The sequence below is a fragment of the Paralichthys olivaceus genome, chromosome 1 (assembly GCF_024713975.1).
Source record: "Paralichthys olivaceus isolate ysfri-2021 chromosome 1, ASM2471397v2, whole genome shotgun sequence".
Lineage (NCBI taxonomy): Eukaryota > Metazoa > Chordata > Actinopteri > Pleuronectiformes > Paralichthyidae > Paralichthys > Paralichthys olivaceus.
In genome coordinates this window covers 11,628,696-11,654,049 of record NC_091093.1, presented here as the reverse complement: position 1 = coordinate 11,654,049, position 25,354 = coordinate 11,628,696, and the positions used below count along the sequence as shown (strand labels likewise).

Sequence of the window (25,354 nt, the reverse complement as noted above, 5' to 3'; positions counted from 1 at the left end):
GTCTAACCCTCATATTTTTGGAGAAAAGCTGGTGTAAAAAAATTTCATTTTTCACTGAATTATCCCTTTAACAACCAAAACAATTGCAGTCTTAATGATGTGTGAACCTAAATCCGTGAGATAAACCACACAAGCTTTTTTACTTTTATTAATTTAATTTAACTTCTATTAACTAAATCTCTTTTCCTATCCTGCTTTCTTACCCAGGATGAGGTTCTTGACCAGTTTCAGCTCATCTTCCTTTTTGTACTCCAGCATCCCCTGGAAGTCTTTCTCCCTGCGAGGGATGTTGACGGGGTGGATCGGCTCGTCCACCATCTGTCCTGGAGACGTCTGGCCCTCAGTTTGACCGGCTGGGAGACATGCAAAGACGAAAGACAGCAGTCAGGTCCTAAAACTCAAACACACAAACCCTGTGCTATTGTGGAATGATGCTTTGGCCCGTACCTCCCATCTCTCCAATCCTCTTGGAGTAAACCTTCAGCTGCTTCTTGAGCTTACGGATGGTTCGGTCCTGCTTCTCCAGCTGCTCCATGAGATCCTGAAACAGACAGCATGGAGTGTTGTCATCATGGCATGATGAAGAGAGTGGAGGAATACAAGAAAAAGATAAGAGAAGGAGAGAGAGGGACAAAAAGAATAGTTAGGAGAAATGGCAAGCCTCCTCTGATTCAGATGCTTCTCACTGGGCCCTCTAGTGGTGGAAATGAACACCCCAGCACAAGTAAAGAATGTTTGCTACAGCCACCAAGAACCTAGAGTTGAAATATTGGACATTCTTTTATATGACTGTTGCTGATGCTGATAATTAGGAGTAATTTTTTTTTTAAATAAACGATTCTAAACTTCATTATAAATAACTACCGACAAAAAGAAACCAAAAATACAACAAAATTTATAGAACTTCAAATCAAGAAAATTTAAACGTGTAAATACACATCTTTCCTGCATTGTCTATTCTGTCAGAAAAGTTTTCATATCTGCAAACATGAACGCAGATACTGATATGTCTGTGAAAGACTTATACTAGTCGACTTTTATCTGGCAACAGATAAATCTGTCGGGCTCTGATATATATATACATTTCAGAGCCTATATATATATATACGTATATATATATATATATACATATACTTATATAAATAAACAGTAATAATTTCTGCATTCTGAGAAAGGAAATGAGACGTGTCCAAAGGAAAAAAGCAAACACAGAGGAGTGTGTAGAGGATTTTAAATCAACTTGAAAGGTGCTGTGCTGATTGTTGTTTTCAGAGGAAGAGAAGCTGCAGGACTCAGTGGCTGTTAGGAAAGAGAAAAACGTGCAGAGCTGCTCCACTGTGAGTTAGAGGACACTGCTGTAGAGTTAGAGCGACGCTTAAGAGATATTTCCCTCAAAACACACAACCTGAGTTAGTTCTAACACATGCAAACACACACACGCTGTCTCTACATACAACCATCCGTCGTAAAATGATGACTCGAGCCTCTCTGGATGCTGTGGGGTCGTCGGCCATGAGTTCCTGTCAGGTGACACCATCCACACAAATGAGTGTGTGTGACCTAGCACTACATTGGCTGATTAGCTTTATCTGTGTTAAGCATTCAAGTTGCGTGTGACTGTGATGTTGGTGTGATTCTTTGCTGTTGTTCTTGTAACAATAATCCTGCAATATCTGCACAGTGAAGATCCCCAAAATGTTGATGAGATTTGGTGTCGTTAGTTTCAAATCACAGTCCTGACTGACGATGCTACTTAATCTAAATAATATTTGGATCCATCTTACTTTGTTAGTAGAAGACTTTTCACTCTGCTGAATAGCTCATCACAAACAACAACAAGATGTCACAATGCAACAAGCATCTGTGCCTTCACTGTAATGCTAAGACAATAAGATTGACCGATTATTATTTTTCAATGAGCCAACCTCTAATAATCAAGATTTGGGAGCCACATCCTTCCAGTATTTTCAAATCCAGGTTTGTAAGCATCTCATCTGATTTCTTACATGAGACACGAGGTCTCACTGTTGCCTCTCTGACATTTAAATTTTAACATAAACACTGTGCTGAGAGTCTTAGTGATGTGATTAAAGTTGAAGTGAATCCTCCTCAGCCTGCGTCTATGTGTGTGTCGCAGCATACCAGGTTCTCGTTGGTGAGCCGGGTGATTTCGTGTTGCAGACTGGCTTCGATTCGGGCCTCCGGAGGCAGTTGGAGGTTCTGGGCCAAGAGCTGCTGCTGACGATTGTTATCCTCCTTGACATTCTGCAGCTCCCCGCGCAACGACTCCACCTCATTATCGTGACTTCTACGCTGAGTCTGCAGCTGGTGCTCCAGTAACCTGGGAGGTGAGTTTTAGGGTGGAGATGAGACCATAGAAGAAGAAAAAGGGAGAGGGAGGAGGAGGCCCGGTGTGCAAAACACAAACCAAGAAATGTGAAGGTAGATGGGAGATGAGGGAAAAGGAGGAGGAAGGTGGTAAGAGAGATGATGTGAGGGAAGATAGGAAGAGGATGAGAAGAGGGAGATTCGGTTTGAGGTAGAGCAGGAATAATTGAGTATGCACAAAGAAGGGAAGAAAGAAAAGGGAATGATACACAAGAGAAGAGGAACAAATATTAGCAAACAGTGAAAGAGAAGTGGAGGATGTTACCACAGTGACGCAGGACAGCAGCATGCTGTGCAGACAGTACCAGCAGCCCAGAGCGCAGCCTCTCTGAACACGTTGAACTGATCAGTATAAAACGCAGCGCTGAAGATCTTGTCTCATCACATTTCACTCTACGAGTTTTTAATAAATCTCTGGGTCTTTTTAAAGGTTGTTTCCACTCTATTTGGAGTAAGTGAACTATTAGTGGTAAAACACAACCAATCGGTGGGCAACTCCACTTCTAGCATCCAAAGAAGAGTACAACATTCTGTATTATACAAGTAGTAACACTGCAAACACTGTTTAAAGCAAGCTGCTGGGAATGCTAAGGTACATGACGCTATAACATTTAATAGGCTCCTCTTATAAGTAAGTAAAACAAGAAAACAGGATGAAGACAAATTCCGCTATACTATCTTATAAATTCTGATCAACATCTACAAATCCAAACTATTGTATACAGTTTGGTAGATCTAAGGGAATTGACTTTTTTTTCATTTTTATTGTGCACAACCTGGTGAAGTCCTATAGAGGTGTGTACAGGGCCAAAAACATTGTTGTCTACCTTGGTGGCCGATTACAATTCATAGTTTTTAATTCATGTAATAATTTATAGTTTTAATACACACAAGTCCATGTAGTGTGTTTATAGTCACCAATAAAATAATGGCTGGGAGGATTTTGCTTCTAAATCTGTAAAAAGTCTGGATAAGTCGATAAGACTCTTGATTTACAACGACCAAACACATTTTCCAAAACTGGCCAACTGTGCAGGTTTACAAAATAAAATATTGAAGTGAAGAGAAACAGCAGTTATCAGAAACATGTCATGCTCAAAAGTCACACTTGTGTTTGAAACACAGCAACACCTGATGGTCTCCTTTAAACCCTGATTAACCAGCCACAGCTCTCCGTCCTCATTCAGCTTATGGAAGTCTGGAGCAGCGGATCTGACCGACACACAACACAAAGGAACATGAACAACACAAAGACAAAAATAAAGTGTGGGATGTTTGGGAGAGGGGAGACGATGAAGGAGACGATGTGGACATATGCTCACAACAATATGAGAAGCGTGTGTGTGTGTGTGTGTGTGTGTGTGTGTGTGTGTCCCATCTAAGGTGTAAACTTTCTATGAATCTGTTTGTAACAGGAGTTCGTTCTACAATTGATCAATGCATTTTAATAACGTTGATACCAACAGACTGTTTCATTGCATCACTGCATTGTATCACTCCTCTCATTGGTATTTGTAGTCTGGTGTGTATTGCATGTTGTCTAGTGTACACTTAGCTGTACTTTATACCAGTGTGAGTGAGCGAGTTTGTTCATGGTGTCTTGAGATGATGATGACTGAACTCGTGTCAGTGTGTGAAGAAAAAAGGTCACAAGCAACAAAAAGAGCATCATGGGAGAAACAGAGGAATAAATGCAGAGATGCTCAGCTCATCCTTTACGGAAGCTCTGCTGTGTCTGTTAGGGTTGTTTAATATTAAAAAAACTGCAAAATGGATTTCCATTCAACTTTTTCCACTATAAAAGAATCCACAACATTTTGCTGCAGATCTGCAAGAATTTCACTTCCTTTAACAATGTGAAGAACATTTTCACTGATTTCCCAGGAAATAATGCATGCAAGGACGGCTGGGCCTCGTCGGAGATATTCACTCTACTGAGTGCCATTCTAGTTATCAAAGAGTGTTTGTTACTTAGGAATAGATACTGTTCACATTGGTCTAATGGTCTGTTGTTAATTACCTGCTCTAGTTATATCACATGTGTAATATGTGTATTAAATTAAATGCCATAATAATGTGGGTGTGTGGCAGGTGGCTACAGAAGAAAGTGGATGGTGGTTACCAGCGCTGCACATCTCTGCCAAACATAAATAAAGAAAAACTTTACAGTAAGTAAGTTATTTCATGCACTGTTCATGCTAAACTAATTCTATACAGCTGAGACAAGAGGCCTAATACAACTGAATGAAACCTGCTGCACATTCAGTGTGAGGATATCGTTTTGTGCATCAACTGTGTGTTGTTACAAGTTAAACTAGAACCGAATCCCTTTCAGCTCAGTTACCTCCATGCTTTCATGCTCAACATTGTACTACTGCACTGTGATTACAGAGTTCTGCCACATTTCCAAAGGCAGATTCAAGCTGCCGAAGCTGGTATCTTTGTTCAGAGGTAAACCAGAAACTATTTTGAGTCTGATCCCTCAGTAAGAGACTCTGCCCTTGTCAACGCCGAACTATGAAAAACCATGCAAACCTGCAAACCTATAAACTTGACTCAAATGTCAAAGACACATTCCTTGACTGCAGTAAAAACCAGTAAACCTTCTATTAAAGCACAAGTACGACTACACTAAACTCTAGCCGGAGCTGTTAGACAGTTTTTCATGCCGTTAGGGTAGAAAATTCCACGCAAAGCCACCCAAGCTTTCATTAGCACTACATGTAGCATCAGCTGTTTCAGCTTCAGTAATATCAGTCACTTATCAACATTTCTAAACTCAGTTGAGCGACAGCGTGGCCATGCATGCTCTGATCCACGGTGCATAGGCCACGTCTCATCCGTTACCTGAGCCTACTCAGGAGATCATTGACTTCCAGCGGCTTACGCATGAACCTAGGAGATCTGCACAGGACAGAGAGGGGTTCACAAACACAGACACACACATGTATACACGCAACACTCAGACGGACACCATATTTACAGTGAGGCCTGGTAACGGACAAAACAAAAGTAAAAAGGAGTCAGAGGTCTACTGGCTGTAATAAAATACCTGTTGGTGTCTTTTAGGCCTACGTAAGCTTGCTTGATTTCATCAGCATCTTTCAGCTTAGACACGTCCTCGACATAGACAGACGGCTCTGTCATGGTCTCCTGGAACAAAGATGAGAGAGAAGGCAGAGGAGACATTAGTAGAAGTTGTGACAAGGAAAGAGGAATAAACACAAGAGCATAACACCACATTTACAGAGAAACAATGTTGCTACCGCTTCTTGTGAAGCTGCATCATGAACCATCACCAATCATCATCCTCATCACTGTAGGGACTTTCATACAGGTTAGGTGCATGAATAAATGACTGAGGGAGTCAGTATATCGCTGTGAGCAGTCAGCATGTGTTGTGAACGACTCCCTGCCAGCTTCAGTGTAGCTGCTGGCTACAAGTGTCCTTTCACTCTGACAGTCATGAGCCAGTCAGAGCCTCGGGCTGATACACTGAGGGGAGCATCACAGCAGCCCCTCTTCTGTCTATTTTCAGGACACAGCTTGTGGAGCAGAGCATCAGGGAATAACTTACATGTGCTAATAGGTTTACGTTACAGTGCATGTAACAGCTGTTTGACAGTTTGATATAAAGTCAAGGTCAAATGTTCACATTTTCTTCACATGATGGGATGTCGTTTAAAATGACTGTCATGTGCAAGTAGAAAATCTTTGAGAGCTTTCATTTTGTGGCAACATCCATCTCTGTATCGAGGACTAAACTACCAAAATTAAAATAAAGAAATAGGTAAATGTAGAAATACATAAATATAGGAATCAATATGTTGAAAAAAACATATGAAAAAATACAGAAATCAATATATGAAAAAATACAGTAAGAAATAATTTTAGAAATTAATAAAAAATAAATGTACAAATATGTACTAATATATCAACATATAGATGAGTTATTAAATGTAGAAATGCTGAATTAAGTAATTGTAGAAATAACTAAATAAATGTAGAGATACAAATATGAAAATATATTGGAATAAAGAAATTAATAATAATGATTTCTGCATTTATTGAATTATTATATATTATCGAGTTGTTTATTTGTGTCTTTATTCTTTTTAACTGTGGCAGTTTCAGTCCTCGATATTCACCATATGTACTACAGGCTGTGTTTACAAAAACAGATGCACGATGGCTTCTGTAAAATAGCCAGTGCTTTCTTGCCAAAGGAGGATTTATAAACATACACACACGATGGGAAAGTGTCAGACATTCATGCATGATGCAGTTTGTCAACTCTACCTTCTCATCCTGTGGGAAAGCATGGATGGAGGAGAGAAGGTGGAGACAGGTGAGTTAGACACACTGAGGATACAGTGAAAATATTTGCAACACACAATTTAAATGTGATTTCGCCAAATTAAAGATTCAAATGTCAAAACAGGCTTTGTTTGTCATTTGCCTCAATGAAGTTAGGAAGTCTCCCTGGACAACATGAACACAACATAACAGTTTTTTTTAAATGTCAAAATGTAATAAAACTGATCTTTAGTCCATGAAAGTTTTCAGACTCATTTTTCTTTATGACTTTTTTTGGATACAGACAAACAGAGAAGCAGACTGAGGTGAAAACAAGCACGGGTGTAAACAAACAGCATGCATCCACCAACATCTACTGTAAACACACTGTTGTGACTGCTTGTGCAAAAACAGCGGCACCATGTAACATAAGAAGAACTTAAATGTTTAGTTACATGTGGATGATTACAGGCTGAACACTAACATATGATAGGAAAAAGAAAATCAAATGCTGCACTTACCTTGTGGTGCATGGCCTCCTTCTGGCTGACCAGCTGCGAGCGAAGGATCAGAACCTCCTCCTTTCGGACATCCAGCTCCTCGCAGGAGGAGTTGAGCTGATCCAGCAGCACCTTGTAAGCAGGGGAGCCCGGGGCCCCGGCGTGTGTAGCAGCATCACCCAGCAGGCTTTGCCTCATCTCAGCAAGATTATGTTTAAGCTTCTTGTTCTCTGACTCCAGCTCCTGACGCTGAGCGGTGAAAAGACTCAGGGTTACAGTCGTAATAGGAAGTGGGAAAATAAGGCATTCTGAACTTGCCCGACTTTGGATTAAGCTGCTAGCTGATATCAATGTAGATCAGTTGAACAGTGTGTTATTGTTGGTGCATTTCTACTTCTACTATTTACCTTGAGGGACTCGTACTCCAGCTCTGCCCCTCGAGCCTTTTTAAACGCTACATCATCCTGAAACACAGAAAAAACCATGGGGATGAGTAAACCTGTTGAATCATATCCTGAATATAAAAAATTTGATTTTAACTCAATTACATCTGAAAAATTACTCCTTTTTCCGATTTGATAACCTATTGATGAACTAGTTACACACTAAAAACATGACAATCCCAATATTTATAACACACGTTATTATATATGAACAATTTGCTACTATCTTGGCATCACTGCATGTTTACAATCCTTTACCAGGGGTTCACACACTAGAACGAAGCACATGACGCTGACAGCTATATCATTTGTTGGTAAAGTGATATATATCAGAGCTCTGTACCCTCGCTCTAGCCCGCTGGAACTGCTCCTCTTTGTTTTCCAGTTCGTTGCGCAGCGACTGCTTTTCTTGCTCCAGTTCTGTGAGACGTTTCTGCAGCTTGAGTGTCAGTGAGGTATCTATTCCTCGTGTCACGTCCTGTATGACAAGGAAACATCAGGAGAACATTTTTCAGTAAAAAAGTTTATAAAACGCCAAAGATCTGGTCCAAGTGTGATTTGCACTGTTTCACTTTAATTTCAGAAACCATTTTGTCACAGTAGAAACCATGTCTCTGTATTTTCAAATATGACTGTATTTAATTCCAACACTTACTTCGGCGGCACGGGAACCTTCTTCCAATTCGGCGTACTCTGAGTTGTAGGTGTACTCTGATTCGTTGCTGCTGTGGGTGGAATCTGTTCTCCTGTGGCCAGGCTTGGAAACGTTCTTCAGATTACAGAGATAATCAACAATTTAGATCATTTAGAAAGAGTAAATAAACTAGCCAGTTCCCTCTGCTGCATCAAACATTACCATCTATCTGCTACTGACATTATGCAAATGAATGACATAACGGGACACACACATTCAGAACATTTGCTGTGTCAGTGTTTTATCTATTTCAGACCCAGACTTTATCGTACCGGGGGGAAATTTGTTGTCACTGTTATTTCAGTTCTATCAACACAAAAGGAAACATTTCAGCAGAGGCAACCTGCCATCACATGCAACGTATAACATTTACAAACAAGACCCTCACTGTGGCCCTTTATTTAGTGCTGCAATGGCAGAGGGTACGAAGCTCCAACTAAATCGGGCCTTTTCCATTTAAGTGCAGAATAGCATGAAAGGTGTACAACTATGAGTGAGTGTGCACATGAATAAGGTAAACCTCTCGTATATAATGACTGGCTGTGTGAGGGTGCGTCTCTTACCGAGGCCAGAGTTCTCTCCTTCAGGTCGTCGTATTTCTCCTCGAGGCGAAGGTGTTCTGTCAGGAGATTCTGGTAGCGAGATCGCTCCTCGTTCAGGTCCGTCTCCAGCTGCTGAGTCTCCTCTGCTATCGCACGAGCCATTTTCTCTGATGAGACAGAAGAAGAAGAAGAAGAAGAAGAAGAAGAAGCAGTTTTAATTGTTCAAATGTTTCTTTATGACACATGATGGTCTGTATGATTTACTGTATGCGGTGATGTGATACCTGTCATCTGCTGACTCTGTTCCTGAATCGACCTGTTCAAGTCGTCCTTCTCTTTCTTCAGCAAACCATTCTGATCCTTCAGCTCCGAGACCATCTAAACACAAACGATCCTTGAATCAGGTCTTGTGTAAAACTCATGACAGTATTGAACATGAAATCATCTCATACATCCATTCTAGACCTGTATGATCTTCTTATTTCCCACATCTATCATCCAACACATTACTGCATCACAAGTGCTTTTTATCAAGAAAAGCCTCCTGGGACATATGACGTACACTGACAAAGTCATGTTCCTGCAGATCTGAGTCCTGACACGCTCCAGCAGAGTACTTTTGAGCTTTGACCTCCATGTGGAGGCACACAAGAGAAAATAATGATTTAAGTCCCATTGCAGCAGCTTATCAGACCCCTAAGACTCTTTTCTTCAAAATTACACATTCAACGGGTTTATCATGAAAACATTACCCTTATGACCTTAACATGGCTTAAATGTAACCCCACCTTCCCTCCTCATGTCGTTACTGGGATATATTGTAATAGGGTCCAGCACCTGCTCCTAGTCCACCCACAAGTTAACAGAATTGGTTTCTTAGGTTTGTGACATCACAAACTCTGGCAGTTTTAATCCTTTTTTACAGACTGACATTTGTTTACTGCAGTGTTGTAGTAGAAATACTACACCCAAAATATGTTTGAAGTTAACGTGTCCCCCTTGTGCCTTTTATCTGAGATGTTTAAAAACTTGTTTTAAGCAGCGGGGGACTTTAATTAAATAAACACAACCAAAGCATGAGTGATAGAGAATATACTTTGGTAGTGTGACAAATCAGTGCATCACTTTTAACCTTTGCATTTGATAGAACAGCACCTTTCTTCTGGTTTTGAAAAGGCTCTCATGACGTTTCTTTGAAGAACTTTATTTTAGACATCGTAGCTCATACAGATCAGGATACAAACATAAAATCATCAAAGTGCACAACTTTGATGATTTGAGCTCTATTTATCACTATGCCGATGGAGGGGTGAGTGAAGTGTTTTTGTGAGTCCACAAAACACTTTCTGAGTTTCAGGGTTAAACAATGTTGAAGCATAATCCAATTCACCCGCCCCCCCATCAGCGTAGTGGTGAAATACTATTTTTTGGTGAAATAATCCCTTTAAGAAAAACAAAGTCCACACACAGTTCAGTTGCTACCTCACTAACACACTACTCTATCTCCTGTGCTCACCTGACCCGGGGGAACTCTCCCCACTGAGTTCACCATGTGCCATTCTCCCCCTGGTTCGTTCTGCTTCCTAAATCAGGGGAAAACCATTTTCCTCTGGTGCCAATATCCATATACAGATAATAGTATTTGGTGATACGTTGTGTATTTCCACTAAACTATGGGAGGTTCTATTTATTAGAAGCCATTTATATAGAGCTTGGTTTTAAGTCAATCATTTGACATTCACAGTCTCACTTAATCTAGAAAACTAAGTGATTGGGAGCAGAAAGGAGGATTGAGGAGATTTGAGAAAAGAAGCCACTTCTTTTAAAACTGTTATTTTTCTTTGAAGTTCAAATCCTAGGCACTATTTTCCAGGAAAAAGGTTTCTATTCCAAGTAAATTATTAAATTGACTTGATCTCAGATGAGGAGAAAATGGAGGAGAGGGAAAACAACAGGTAACAGATGTAAATCCTTTCTTACTTTCTCCATTTCGTTCCTGTATGTCTGAGCCCAGTCCTCGATGGTCTTCTTCTCCTGCTGCGTCGTGCTCAGCTCCCTCCTCAGCCGCTCCAACTCCTCCTGCAGCGATGACACCTGTTTGGTTTTGTTCTTGGCCTCCTCATCCACCCCCCGCAGCCGATTGACCTCGCTACGCATTCGCTCGCTCTCTGCTGAGTAGGAGCTCTCCAGACTGTTGAGTTTTTCGTTGACCGAGCGATTTTCCTTGGTCTGGATAGAAGATAAAATACAAAAAATGAATCAATAAAGAAAGAAAAAATATCATGTAAAGTAAAACTGGGGATAAATTTGTCTTGAAAAACTCTCACCTGCTCGTCGATCCTTCTCTGCAGCTGCATGATCTTGTTCTCCATGCCTTTGTTGAGCTTCTTGAAGTGCTCCACTGAGCGAGCCTCGATCTTCAGCTTTTTCAACTCGCGTCTGGCCCTCATCCTGCGGATGCAGCACTGCAGGTAGACGATGGAGTAGAGGCAGCGCTTGTACCAGCACCGAGCCAGCCAGCCACGAACAATTTTCTGAATGACCACCACTTTGTGCTCCCGCAGCAGCTACAGACACACACACAGAAACAGTGAAGGAGAGGCAGGGAGACATTACAGCAGATTCTTTGGGGCTACCTTTTGTAGCGATAAGCGTGATAAGTGTCTTACCCCCTGGTACTTCAGCCTGGCCATATAACCTCTGAGGATCGTCTGCATGGCCAGTGCAGCAGCCTGCTTCTGCCTGTAGCGTTTCCTCTCCACGCACATCCTCTGGTACTTCTGGATGGTGGTGGCGGCATTAGTGCGACGCATGAACTTGGCCAGGCTGAGAAGAGCCGAAAATTGCAAGTCATAATCAACACATGAAAACTTCTTAAAATGTTTGCCTTTTTCTAAAATCAGTCAAAGGGGAGTCACATGTCTGTACACTCACCAGCGTGCCTGGTATCCTCTAGTGAACCTCTGGATGGTGATTGCAGCACTGCGCTGGCGCAAGTACTTCTTGCGTGCCAGCCAGCAGCGGATGGTTTTCTGGATGCGGATGCAGGCAACACGCAACTTGTCTGCCCTCAACTTCTCAAGATATGCAACCTGGCCGGCCCTGAAGAAGATCTTGGTCTTACCAAACTGGTATTTATCTTGGTCCTGAGGGAATAAGCAGAGATCAGGGGTTTAGACAGAGGTTCGATGGATTAAAAGAGAAGCAACAACACAACCAATAATAATTCTGAAATTGTATTTAATGAAGAAAGTGAAACCCAGACAGTCTAACCTGCACTAGTTTCTCCAGAACATTTCTGCAGGTCAGTTTTTTATCTGGAAGCACGTCCTTCTGCTTCATCAGCACTCTGTAACGACTGAAGAACTCCTGGTACGTCCATCTGTGACACACACACAAATTAGACTGAGGAAAATAACTTTGCTGGTTGATGTTGTCTAAGGAAAACAGCTACATTTTGTTTATACTGAATATACATAAACATAATGGCGGCTCTGAGAAACTTCAGCAGTGTTCTGGGATGCACAGAGCCAGTACCTAGATGGGAAACCTGCAGCAGAGATGCGGATGGTTTCCAGGACACCACAGGCTCTGAGCTGCTGCACCGCACGTTTAGGATCAAACCTGTCGACAGCAAATAATCAGACAATATGGCCTCTGTTAACTACAACTGAGATTATGGTGACTCATAATGAGCAGAATGTTTGAACAAACAATGTTTGAGGAAATATGTAATTTTAGCAGTGTATCACAAATGCAATTGAAATCAATGATGACAGTAATCACATTATGCTGCTACAGTATAACAATTAACCTGCGGATTGTGTCTTTACTTTTTAGATTAAAAGGGATGTAGAATCCTAAAAAAGATAGGAGACTTACGTGAAGGCCAGTTTGAAGTCATTGGGTTTGATGCAGCGGACGTAATGTGGAGTGGTTGCATTCAAAGTCTCCATCAGCATTTGCAGAGAGTTACGAAACTACAAGAGAGGACCACCACCACCATCATCATCACAAACAACATCATCAGCATCAATATGAAATCAGGTCTGGATTAGAACTTGATTTACCAAAATAAATTTAGATATAACGTCTATGATCTATTAATACAGTGGGGTCCAAAAGTAAACATGGTGACGGATGTAAGAACCCCACTGTCTCTACACTGTGAGCAGACATGTGCACTACACAACAGCATCAATTTAAATAACAAAACAGTGGAGAGATGATCGACCTGGCAGCCGACAGTCTTCTTGTGCTCCTTGCTGCTCGTCTCCCGACTCTTGTTAGGTTTGATGCTGAGGCGGGTGCGGCCTCCCGTCCCAGGGACCTGACCAGTGGGACTGGTTGCCTTCTCCTCGTCCTGAAACAGCTCCACCAGCAGGTCAAACTGGGAATAGCGGCAAAAAAAGTCAGAAACAGAACAGCTGAGGGCAGCATTATACACTGTAGGCACTATGCATTTAAAATATGCTTCAGGGCAACTACTGCTGATCACACATAACTCAAAATCAGATTTCTGACAGCCTTTTTGTTCATTTGGGCTTTTCTTAGTTACTGTGTGGCCCGTACAGACAAAGCAGAGCATATTGATGATTTACTTCAATTTATAAAACTCAACAGACACATCTAGTTATAATGTGTTAACACAATATGAGATCATTCGTCAACATTTTCACAATGAAATCAGCTGATGTCACTTGATTAGCGTTGGTTAAACTCATTCACAGACACTTGTTATGTTATAAGAAGCCAATAAAAATGATAAAGGTTATGTTTTCTCATATATGACAGTGTAATGTTGCCATATATGACTGCATGGTTTCATTTCACCATGAAGTTATGACACAAATATTATTATGTAGAATGTATGGCCTTTAGTAAAGCATGTCAGTCATGTTCCATATAACACTGGTTATATGAGGAGGATGCTGTGTTATGTGCAGGTTCAGGTCCTCCCACTGTGCTCCGAGCGCCGTCATGCTGCTTCTCTCCCCACTTTCATTAAGCCGGACAGCCAGAGCCACAAAGGCTTCACGTGCTGCTCTCTCTCAGCATCGCTCTGAAAACATGAAAATTCCCTCCTTCCTTTGTCCGTTTCTTTTATATCCAATCCCCTTTTCTCCTCCCAGAGTGCCTTTAGTGTCACCCATGCAGTAGACAAAGGTCAAAAACACAAACACGCACAACTTAAATCCCCTCAGTGATGTTAGGAGAGATTCAACTCAGTGCCAGAAAAGAGACGAGGAAAAAAAAGGAGCTGAAGGAAGAGCTACAGGCGGCCCAGCGTTATAAGAACGCCTCTGTTTACCTTCTGCTGGCAGGGAAGGGTTGTCATGATGAGGACAGAACCAAACATATATGGACAACATATGGAGACACAGTGACAACACAAACACAATGACAATAAAAGAAAGAGGTTAAAAAAACCAAAAACCAAAAGTTCAAAATCATTACAATCCCATCACAGGCCAGAATACACAAACTGAAATGGTAGTAAAACCAAGCAACTGATGGGAAGTGCATGATGAGATGATGAGTTTTGATCAGATCCAACTCAAAACACTTTGAGGTGTATTTCCACTGAATTCAAAGCCTTTGATTGAAACATGGCTGCACAAGAGAGGCTGATATTTCTTCTGCTGTGATTTAGTCCAGGTTCCCAGATAATTTTGCATGGTTTGAAATAATAATACTTGTACTAATAATACATTCTACTGTACAATGTGGCGTATTGGTTAGACTGGCAGACGGAGATCTGCATTGATGCGATACTCTTGTGTTCATCTCGCAGATCCAAGTGTATGTGGAGCTATTGCACGCTGTCAAAATGGAGGTCAACGGTGGAGAGTATCAGGGTTTAACCTGGATGCTTCATACAGACAGAGAATGAGTCAGAGTACTGCAGAACTACGGCCTCTGTGGAGAGCTGATGCAGGTCGGTGCTGGGAAATAGAACAGCGTTGCATTCTGACAACACATGATGACATCAGGAAGTAGGTGTGTTACCCTTCAGACCTTTTTCCATTGTGAGATATTATGTTCATCTAATCACAAAAACAACCCAAAAATCATGATTTCCACATGCAAGAGGAAATTACCATTTAATTGCAATTGTCCCACTGATCTCCATGGCGACAATCAGAATACAGGTTTGTGTTCCTGTGTGTGTGTGTGTGTGTGTGTGTGTTAAGGGGTTGTGTTAGAGGTTAGAGCAGACAGTATCTCAGCCCTTACCCAGCTCTGCTCGTGTTGAAGTCTATAAAAAAACAGACGAAGGTCACTGAGTATTTTGAATGAACACACTTAATGTGTGTGTGTGTGTGTGTGTGTGTGTGTGTGTGTGTGTGTGTGTGTGTGTGTGTGTGTGAAGCCAAAACATCACCGATTTAAAAGGATTAGGCCCTTTTTGACCTCTACGGGTTTTTACCAAAGACTAAGACACACACGCACGCTGATGTTGATTCAGATGTGATCCGACATGTATGCACAGAAATGTATAGAGAGACTGGATCCTCTCTAGTCTATCTAAAGTGTATTTAAGTTAAAGTATAGAATATAATGAGCTTTTCACGTCATGTGAAAGAGCATAAGATTAAGTATTGTGTTGTGCTCTATGGTTCATTTTTAGCCCATTGACACAATTTGTGCTTTTGTGTGAGTGTGTTCACTTTTCTCTGATATCTGTAAACATAAACCTCAATGAAAACGAGCACTCATTTTCCCTGCAGAATTCAACACAATCTCCAATTGACCAGCGGAGGGCGCTGCTTCCCTAAGCCTTCAGTCAATAATATTGGGAAATGTTCTGATTTTGCGACCAGGTGCCACAGTTTAAGGCTTCTTGTGAAGCAATGGAAATAATCACTCATCTTTTACAGAACTTGTATTTCTTCTACCTCGTCAGGACCTGCTCTTCACTAATACAATGTAATGTAGAGTAGATGTGTCTGTGCACCTCACCTTGCTGGCCTTCAGCACCTTGATCTGCTCTTCATTCACAGTGTCCTTGTTCTTCTCCAGGAAACCATCGCACTGGTACTCCACCTGCTCGACAACAATGATTTGACCGAGTGCATTAAAAACTTATCTTTACACTAGAATTGCACTCAGTAGAGTGCATACAAGGCCCAACAGTCCCTACACTACATTTAAAGTCACTAGATCTGTAATTTTATTTGGATCTGCCATAAATTGCAAAAATTAAATAACACCCTATTTCACATTTTTCACTTTTTTTCCTGACCCCAGTTTGGTGTGCGATGGTTTTTGTGTAATGCTGCTAACAAACTGAAAGATAAACAAACCTAGATGAAAACATGATCTCCTCGGCAAAGGTAACAATGTTTTCACTGATGTGACAGTTTTCTAGACAAAGACAATGAGGTCTGTAGGGGGAGGTTAGATACAGCTAAACCTCTCGATGCAGGTTTATTTTAATCACAAAGATAAATCATTAAAACCATGTGGTCAGAAACATGCTATGATTAATAACATCATCTATAATGATCACTTATTCATCTCATTATAACAACCAGTCTGACAGAGCTACATTCTTCTCTCCCCTCTCTGTCACCCACCTCTCCTCTCTTCCCCATTTTGCTCCACTCACTCCAACCGGACGAGGTAGATGTCCGCCCACATTGATTCTGGTTCTGGAGGTTTCTTCCACTTATTTATTTCTTATCGCCACAGTTGTCAAAGTGCTGCTCATTGTGGGAACTGTTGGGTTTCTCTGCATTGTTTAAGGTCTCAGCCTTACTATGTAAAGTGCCTTGAGATAATGTATATTATGATTTGGCACTATACAAATAAAATTGAATTGAAGAAATCTTTTCATTGGATCCCATTTTAATATCAGGAGACCTCCTGAGAGAGCCGACAGTAATCCTTGACTGTTTATGAGTATCTTTACAGTGAAGATCTAAAAATAGACATGAGACATAACACGTTGTCAAACCTATATTAGAATATATGAAATCTATTACATTAAACTGAATTATATCAGCATACAGATGAAAAAATGCCCTTCTGTATGAAAACAGTGATGACAGTAAAACCAGTCATCTATCCTGCAGCTATTCCTAAAAATATCTCACACCAGCACTGCAGCAGCCGTTGCAGCCAGTCAGTCCGGAAATATTATCTGTGCAGCTCGAAAGGCAAAATGTAACACAAAGCACTAATCTTTCAAACCCGCACCAGCCAAACCATCACATTCCAAGCTAAATAAAACCAGAATAAAAGTCTAAAATACCAAACGAATGAAAGATATGACTCAGTGTCTGACTCAGTATCTAAAACAGGGACCCATGAAAACACAGGGCTAAGTGGACTGAATACAGGACAAAAGATGGGTTGTGTTTAGCTGACACAATGAAAATAGAGCAATAGATCAGGTTGTAAAGAAAGAGTAGTGCCGCCATGTTATCATTTAATTTGTCTTTTGTTTTTTATCAGTTGTATCACTGTCAGTCTATGATTAACACTTTGCACACATGGATCGAACGCAGCGTTGGTCAGTCCCACCTTGTCAGCGAAATGCTGGATGATGAAGGCGCGGTTGGACATGCGTGGCTTCTCAAACAGGGAGCAGGTTTTCAGATGGGTGTTGTACAGTTTCTGAGCCCAGGTATCGTCTGAACCTCGAGGCATCTGACAAACAAAGAGAGAAAACACAGAGCAATCAAAATGTACATTTTAACAACAATATAGAGTGTTGTCTATGTAGGGTTGTTATATTTCATGACTTCGTATGAGTGTTGCTACTATTCTTTTTAACACATTTTTCTTTGCATTTCTTTGCCTGTGAGTGCATTCCACTACAATACTGTCAGAAATGTGGCCCACCTCAAATGTCAACAGTCTATAAAATGACCTTGTGGTGGTTATGAGCCACACAGAGATTAGTTAAGACTGTTAGTTATTTGAGTGTGTAGATGGAACAGATATGAATCTGCACTTGACACCATGCGCTGACGAGTGTGTGACAACATTAACCTTGATATTTTACACACAGTGAGCTGAAAATAAACTAGACTATGTTATACTTAAATACGATCAATTACTTATTACCAAGTAACAACTAGGTAAAAAATAAGACGACGAAAAAAAAGTAAATTGCAATCAAATAAAAAGCAACTTTGATGTTACAGCAGCAACGCTCTTATATTAATATATATAATTCAGTCGACTATATCAAAAGTACTTTGCACTCCTCGTCCAACAGGTCCAGGATTCCCATCTTGGCTTCTATGAGGTTGATGCAGGGCTGATTGTCGTAGAAGTCGATCAAAGTCCAGGGGATCTGCTCCTTCATGTACTCTTCCTGCTCCAGCTTGAACACGTGCTGTGCACAAACACACGCACACACACACATACCTGCATTTAATAAACAGAATCTAATATTTCACAATAATGTGCAGTCCAACAGAATAAACACACACTGCTCACCATGTTGAATTGTTGCTGGAGTTTCTCATTAGCGTAGTTGATACAGAACTGCTCAAAGCTGTTGATCTCAAATGTCTCAAACCTTGTGAGGAAGAAGAGAAGATGAAACCAGCCGATCAAACCTTTTACGAGGTAACGTCAGGTATTACATCAAATGTATCAATTATTTGGGCAAATTGTCCCTGTTGGCCTTAACATATTTATTAAAATCCTGTTCAATGATTGACTTTATTTGGTGGGACAGACTGTGAAATGTACAGTGACAGTGAAATTGACCTACTACTGTATTTAACCATAGAGTACATGATAATGTCTTAGTTCATTATTCTTCAGAAACTAATCCCAGACTGACAAAGAGGATACTGACATACCCATAGATGTCGAGGACGCCGATGAAGGAGTGTTGTTTGACATTAGTGATCAGAGCCTTGTTGACGTGCTCTACAATCCAGTTGAAGAGCTTGGCGTAGATATGTTTGGACAGTGCGTCACGGGCGTTGGTGGCCTGCAGACGAGGGAGGGGTTTGATATACGTCTCGGTGGCCGTCTTCAGCTTCCTATGGCACAGCCACTGAGACATGTCCTGGTAGGTCACGCCCACCAGCTCACAGAACGCTGTCAGGTGGTTATTGTTGGGCTGAAGAAGAAGAAGAAGAAGATATTTAAGTATTTAACAGGAGAAATTCAGCAAGAGGCAGCTAAGAAAAGGTGGATTATCTCATGCCATGAGTGGAAATGTAAAAAATCAGCATGTAGATGTTTCAACTGAGTTCTGTTTAAGGCAGAACTAGAAGAAATAGACTGGAAATGAAAGCAACACTCCTTGTTGACATGAGTCACAGAGGTCAGCTAAGTCAAATGAACTTTTGTACTAAACTGAACAAAAATGTGACTGTGAGCACGAGAACAGAAAAGGCAAGAGGACAAGTCTTCAAGTAAAGACTCATTCCACGTCCAAAACGAAAATTCAATTTCACCATAGCTGGAAATGTTCATAAATTATTCCAAATATTATACAATTGGTTTACACATGTCAGAGTGACAGTTAGTACTGAATAATAAATGTTATCCTCACAGCAATGAGGCTGCTGTCTGAATCTCTGTCCTTTATTTCTACGTTTCCAAGATGAAGAATCGCAGCCAAAACCTGGAACAAGCCCATCTGATAGGACTCATTGATACCTGCAGACAAACACACAGACACAGACAGACACTCAGGTTACACTGACACTTAGAGATGAGGAGGTTGAGGGGATTTAATGTTGACAGATCGCTTCTGAAAATCCTTGAAGTTATCTGATGGTTTTGTAACCTGTGTTTCTAACAAGAACATGCAAAACTCTGGATAACCACCTTCATCAATAACTTAAACAACCCTGGCCACATTATGAAGTTAGAGACACTTGAAGGGCAAATGCAAACACACTCTTCACCCAGAGTGATGGCTCCTACATAGAGCTGCACCTACCTCCAAATCTAACTGATACTTATCATTCGTCCCATCAGCTGGTGGATTTTTAAACAAGCTGCAAGTCAACAGGCTCTTACCAACACATTTTAACAAGGACAACAGTCTTTAAGTTTTTCTACATTTCATTGCAATTTCAAATGTAACTGTATGTCTATATATCTTTGTTCAGTATTTATCATTTTGCCTTATTTATTGTGTGTAATGTGTGCATTGGTGTTAACTATTACTGAAAGTCAAACTGCCCCTCAGGGTTGAAAAAAGAGTCTCCCTTTCAACCCTAAAGTTTCTTTCCTGGTGCTTATATGTACGTACATGATTAGACTCTTGGGTTACAAATTCTAGCACATAGAGCAGTGTGATGTGTTTGTTACCGAGCAGCGTGAAGGCATTGCGAGTAGTGCAAAGCTCCTTGGTGTCATCAACACCGTAGATGACGGGGCTGCGGCCCTGCCTTGTGTACAGGAAGTTGTTTGCACTGCCTGAATGGAAAGACAGAGAAAGTAAATACATTTAAGAAATATCACCATCATGTCTGAGATATCAAATTGTCACAGACGAAAGAATTCAGAAAGGAGACAATTTTCATACTGTCTGACACACACACACACACACACACACACACACACACACACACACACAGGTAAAATTAACACTTCCCATGTAAAAACCAGATTAACCGTTTCTTTAGATACACTTTACTCTGAATTAAGGCATGACCCGTTGCCTGGCAACAAGAGGCACTGACATGGCTGTGACAACCACTCCATTTACTGAGACAGGAAGTCCACAGGAGAGGAAAAGACAGCATCTGTGTGTGTGTGTGTGTGTGTGTGTGTGTGTGTGTGTGTGTGTGTGTGTGTGTGTGTGTCTCATGACTTGAGCTGAGCAGGTGCAGGTCCACATGGGGAGCGCTCTCTGAATGAGAGCTTGTTCAACCACAAAGTCAATGAGTTCGCTGCGTCTTTAGTGATCTGATACGTGGCAGAGGGTTTCCGACCCCTCGATGTGGTGACTGAAGATTTTTTACTCAGAGTTGAGGAGGGTGGGAGGGGTTTATACCTCCTCTTTCTTGGGCCCTCAGCAGGCTCCTTTCCAGCTGCTGATGCAGTTTAAATGTGGCTCAAAGTGAGATACATAAATCCAGAAACAACAGCAATTCAACTTTAATTGTTTTTGCTTGGCTGAGCCCATCAGTGGGATGATGGATCTTCAGCGTCTGGCAGTTTTCCTGCTGTGAAGAACCATCATGCCTTCACTGAAGAAAAGAAAAACATCTTCATATTCTTATTCTCAACTTGTCTTACTTTTACTTTGGCTTGTTTATTTGTATTTCATTACTGCACTAACCTTTTGTAAATTGCTGGTTTCAGTCTGATGAATGTCACCCAGAATTGATGACTGGCTTTGTTAAGGTCAGCGTCACGTTCAATTTGTAAAGGCAACCAAAAGTCCAACTCACATATTATAGATTTCATTATTTCCTTCACCAGGGAGTTTATGTTTTCGTCTGCATTTTTTGTCTGGAGGATTATGTATAAACTACGGATTATCATGACATTTGGTGGAATGATACGATATTTGGGAAGAACCAATTCATCTTCTTGTGCTAATCCAGATCAGGTGGATTTTTTTTACATTGGTATTTTTCAGTTTTTGTTGATATCTCAGATAATGATTCATCCTAATGAAAAAAAAATCTGGAACTGAATTTAAATATTGTTTCATAAAGGGACTGTTGGGCCTTGGTGGAGGTATGTGCTTTTATTTTGTATTTCAGTTGATTTTGAGTCTATTTTGGAAACCTTGTTAAACTAAACATTCATTCAGATTAGACGTTATAATTATAGTTTTTTTCCCCATGCAGCAACTGAAAGAAACTTTACAGGCCTGGATCACTCATGACAGCTGCAGCCTAATTCACAAGTTCTGAAAAACATTATATTAAATAACAATAAACATATAATAATGATATTTTTATCTCTGATGCAAAAAAACTGAAAAGATTTCATGCCACTGTTTTTGTAATGATTGTAGTGTGAATTCACTCTTAACGTTAATGGTTAATGTTTAATGGTTCTCTATGTATGTTTGCGTGTGTGTGTGTGTGTGTGTGTGCAGAGACTTACTCAGCCTCAGAGTCTTGAACTCAGGCAGATGTGAAGATGCACAGAGCTGATAGAAGACGTGATAATTCCTCTCCTCATCCGCCTGGAATAAAGAATGAACTTGAATTGAATATATCACATGGATGTTACTGATCAGTCCTTCACATATTTGGTGCTAATCACAAGCCTTTGTCTCTTTTTCCACCCACATTCATGCAGTGAAAGTAAACTTCATCATCTGCTTTACAATTACAAAGTTTGACAGTTTAACACCTAGAAGCTCCACTGAAGTTGGCGATTGGCAATTTAATGCTTTGCTCAAGGGCATGCCAACAGCCAGGCATGAAGTCTACATGTTTATTTTACCAAACTCGTATTTCCCACGACAGACTAAGAACATGTGACCCACCTGCTCTCCACCTGACTGATCATATTGTATATGGCTAAAACTGGCCAATAAAATTTTAGCAACATCTGTGAAAATTAAAAAAATATTAAAAGGGTGTGCTATAAATGTGCTGTGAAGCTGGGAACAAAACGTTGACTCCATTAAGATTTGAAGTCTTTTACCTGCGTCCTACATTGGTGCTACTACACCCAAACACAGAATGCAAACACACACACACACACCTGTAAAAAGGGTGGTACTGGAGCCAAGCATGTGAAAAATGTGAGGAGGAAAGAAAGCAAATCTCTACCACAACTTCCTCGTTCCTCAACAGCGTTGTCAATGACAATAGATTGTGTTTGTGTGTGCGTGCATTCGTAGAACAGAAAAAAAAATGTTTCCTTGACTCTGCCCTTCTCTCTCCACTAGTGAGCAAACATAAACATATCTGCACGGAATAGAAATAGAGAGAAGCAGGATTTGTAAAGTAAACTGATGCAAATCACTGAAAAGTTAATTCACAAGATCGCAAATTTTAGGTATTGTTTATCTACATCTGGTGACATGTAGTGTTGCAAAAGGTCAACTAGGAGAACAGAATAATCTCTTGTCCAGCATCTTACCAAAGGTTTCATACTTCAGATGATGTCACAATTCTATACTATTCCATTTTTCATCACAATCATGCATTTCTTTGCAGTTGTGTTTGTGTTGCTAGGTTAAGCAGTTTATTTTTTAAATTTCCTCAATTTCCCAAGTAATAATTCATCGATTTCAATGAAAGAAATCACACATATATTAAAGGGGACTGATATTAATGAATATGTGCAATTTGGTGCAGAATCAAAATCCTGATCCAACAGATTGAAATAAAGAGAACCTTGGGCCTTGATGGAGGTTTACACTCCACTGAGTGACCTTTCAGTTTACACTGGTGTAGTGCTATATTTATAGCACTATATTTATAGTGCCAAAAACCAGCAACATTAACATGTTCAGGAACACACACACAAGGACACTTTGGCAGGAAGGAAACTTGCTATAAGGAATCCAGGTAATGTGACAGAAGAACACAACAACGCTACTGTGACTTACGACAGCTTTGAAAACCAGACAGCTAAATATAGGTAAGGGCTATTTAAATACAGTATATTGTGTTATGTTGAGTTCAGAATAAAATGTAGGCGTGTGCAAAGGTTAAATTTGTTCATTCGTCTATGATGCCTGAGGCAGTTGTAATAGACCGTAATGAGTGGAGGGAATTAAGTCACATCCAAACAAAGTCATGTGTATGTGTGTTCATGCAAACCCAGAAGTGCGTTCGTGCGTTCACCTGAAAGATCACTCGAGATTTCTCCAGCAGATACGTTCTCATGTTGGCACCGATGATACGGTAGCGGTGGTCGAAGCCGATCTCGATGTATTTGCCAAAACGACTGCTGTTGTCATTTCTGGTGGTCTTTGCATTTCCAATGGCCTGAGTGACAGAGGAAAAATACATTTTATTTAAAAGCAATTTTATTTGAACTCTACTGAGCAGAAACTAGTTCCAGCTGTCGCAGAAGACCTCAGCAGTAGAGTGAAAGGCAATTTTACCTGTGTTATGAAAGCTGAAGTGAAGCAAAATGTACAAGGAGGAAACAATTATATCTTTTAGAGATAATATGGCTTTTAATAATTGAAGCAACAGTTGAACCCCATGTCTGTGTGGCTTTTATCTGTGTACTCCAGCTTCATCCCTCAGTCCCAAAAACACACAGGGATAATCGGAGATTCTAAATTGCTGGTAGGTGTGAATGTGACTGTGAATGGTTGTTTGTCTGTATACGTCGGCTCTGCCCTTTGCTGGTGACCTCCTCTTATCTAATGTCACCTGGGATTGGCTGCAGTCCCCTACAGTCCCCTACAACCCTCACTTTCTTTTTATATCAGTAGATTCATACCACACACTCTCTGTAAGTTAAATTTGGAACTATTGCTGGCAGCCTAACTAGTTAGCTCAATTTAACAGCCTGCCTCGGTCTGAAGGAACAAAATCCAGACCTTTTCTTGTCCAGAAGTGTTGTCACTGATCCCAGCGAAAGCCACATTAAGCCCCTAAAACCACAATGTGTGGTTATTGTATTTCTGTTTTTGTCTGGATTAAACAAACAAGATTATCACTGTTTCTTCCTGTTTCCTGTAACTTGTAAAGAGTATCAATTTTCTCATTTAATTCTCATCAAAAATTACAAAAGTACTCTTCTTTACCCAAATGTTAAACTGTAGGATATATGCAGTGACAGATATTTTAAATTTATATTCACCATATTCTAAAACACATAACAATTTTTCAGTCTGTTGTTACAACCTGTAGTAGACTGCAGTTTATTTGTGGCTGGTCAGCACTGGACAAAGCACTAGTATGTCTTAATGGATCTCCATCCATCTCCACAAGCATACACAAAAGCTGCATCCATTATATGTTGACAGACGTTTCCTGCTGAGCTACTGTACAAAACGTCTGCACACAAATCATTTGCAGTCAGCAGCCTGAGTTATTTATACCGGGCTGATCAATGAACCCACTAAGAATTGTCAGTAGACGGGTGGGGTTACACACTCACACAGAAATCAGCTAGATCACAGTAAATGGTGTGTGAACACAGAGGGTTCTTGCTGAGTTAAGGCCAAAGAGTTGTTCACAATCTTTCCCTGCAGACAAAGCGTCTTTCAGCAGAGCAGGTATTCCAGTCTCTGCCTGCATCAGCTGAACACACACACACACACACACACACACACACACACACACACACACACACACACACACACACACACACACACACACACACACACACACACACACACACACACACACACTCCTGCAGTTACACACTCCTGCAGTTACACACACATAAGGTTTTGTAAGATTGAAAAGGCTGACGCAACCATCTCCCCTGCTTCCAGGCTAAGAGACCAGTGTGACATCACTGCGACATAAAGAAAGCTTTCTATTCATTTTTGTCAGCTCTTAGCTGATTGGCTAAAGGTGAAAGTGGTGGCTGGGAGGGGGGGGGGGGGTCTTGAGCGATGAG

At 40.8% G+C, this 25,354-nt stretch overlaps 1 protein-coding gene across 6 annotated transcripts in view; it reads right to left on the bottom strand.

The window, feature by feature from the left end:
* The window catches only part of myo5aa (myosin VAa), a 49,919-nt gene that overhangs the window by 6,256 nt on the left and 18,309 nt on the right, over positions 1–25,354 (bottom strand). For 2 of the 6 annotated variants that reach the window (XM_069528774.1, XM_069528769.1), the window contains exons 6-34: positions 23,614–23,757; positions 21,914–21,995; positions 20,159–20,266; positions 19,392–19,498; positions 18,688–18,953; positions 18,317–18,398; positions 18,072–18,212; positions 17,393–17,518; positions 15,827–15,910; positions 13,098–13,253; positions 12,746–12,843; positions 12,401–12,487; positions 12,137–12,245; positions 11,798–12,009; positions 11,533–11,689; positions 11,191–11,430; positions 10,844–11,092; positions 9,148–9,241; positions 8,885–9,030; positions 8,283–8,396; positions 7,971–8,105; positions 7,592–7,648; positions 7,206–7,433; positions 5,441–5,541; positions 5,236–5,292; positions 2,143–2,341; positions 1,455–1,520; positions 448–541; positions 204–353 (exon numbers count right to left, since the gene is read on the bottom strand). In XM_069528774.1, the coding sequence (XP_069384875.1) occupies positions 204–353; positions 448–541; positions 1,455–1,520; positions 2,143–2,341; positions 5,236–5,292; positions 5,441–5,541; positions 7,206–7,433; positions 7,592–7,648; positions 7,971–8,105; positions 8,283–8,396; positions 8,885–9,030; positions 9,148–9,241; positions 10,844–11,092; positions 11,191–11,430; positions 11,533–11,689; positions 11,798–12,009; positions 12,137–12,245; positions 12,401–12,487; positions 12,746–12,843; positions 13,098–13,253; positions 15,827–15,910; positions 17,393–17,518; positions 18,072–18,212; positions 18,317–18,398; positions 18,688–18,953; positions 19,392–19,498; positions 20,159–20,266; positions 21,914–21,995; positions 23,614–23,757 (3,889 nt within the window). Of the gene's footprint in view, positions 1–203; positions 354–447; positions 542–1,454; positions 1,521–2,142; positions 2,342–3,519; positions 3,601–5,235; positions 5,293–5,440; positions 5,542–7,205; positions 7,434–7,591; positions 7,649–7,970; positions 8,106–8,282; positions 8,397–8,884; positions 9,031–9,147; positions 9,242–10,843; positions 11,093–11,190; positions 11,431–11,532; positions 11,690–11,797; positions 12,010–12,136; positions 12,246–12,400; positions 12,488–12,745; positions 12,844–13,097; positions 13,254–15,826; positions 15,911–17,392; positions 17,519–18,071; positions 18,213–18,316; positions 18,399–18,687; positions 18,954–19,391; positions 19,499–20,158; positions 20,267–21,913; positions 21,996–23,613; positions 23,758–25,354 lie in introns of all 6 variants that reach the window. The other 4 variants (XM_069528796.1, XM_069528787.1, XM_069528781.1 and 1 more) reach the window with 4 other exon arrangements.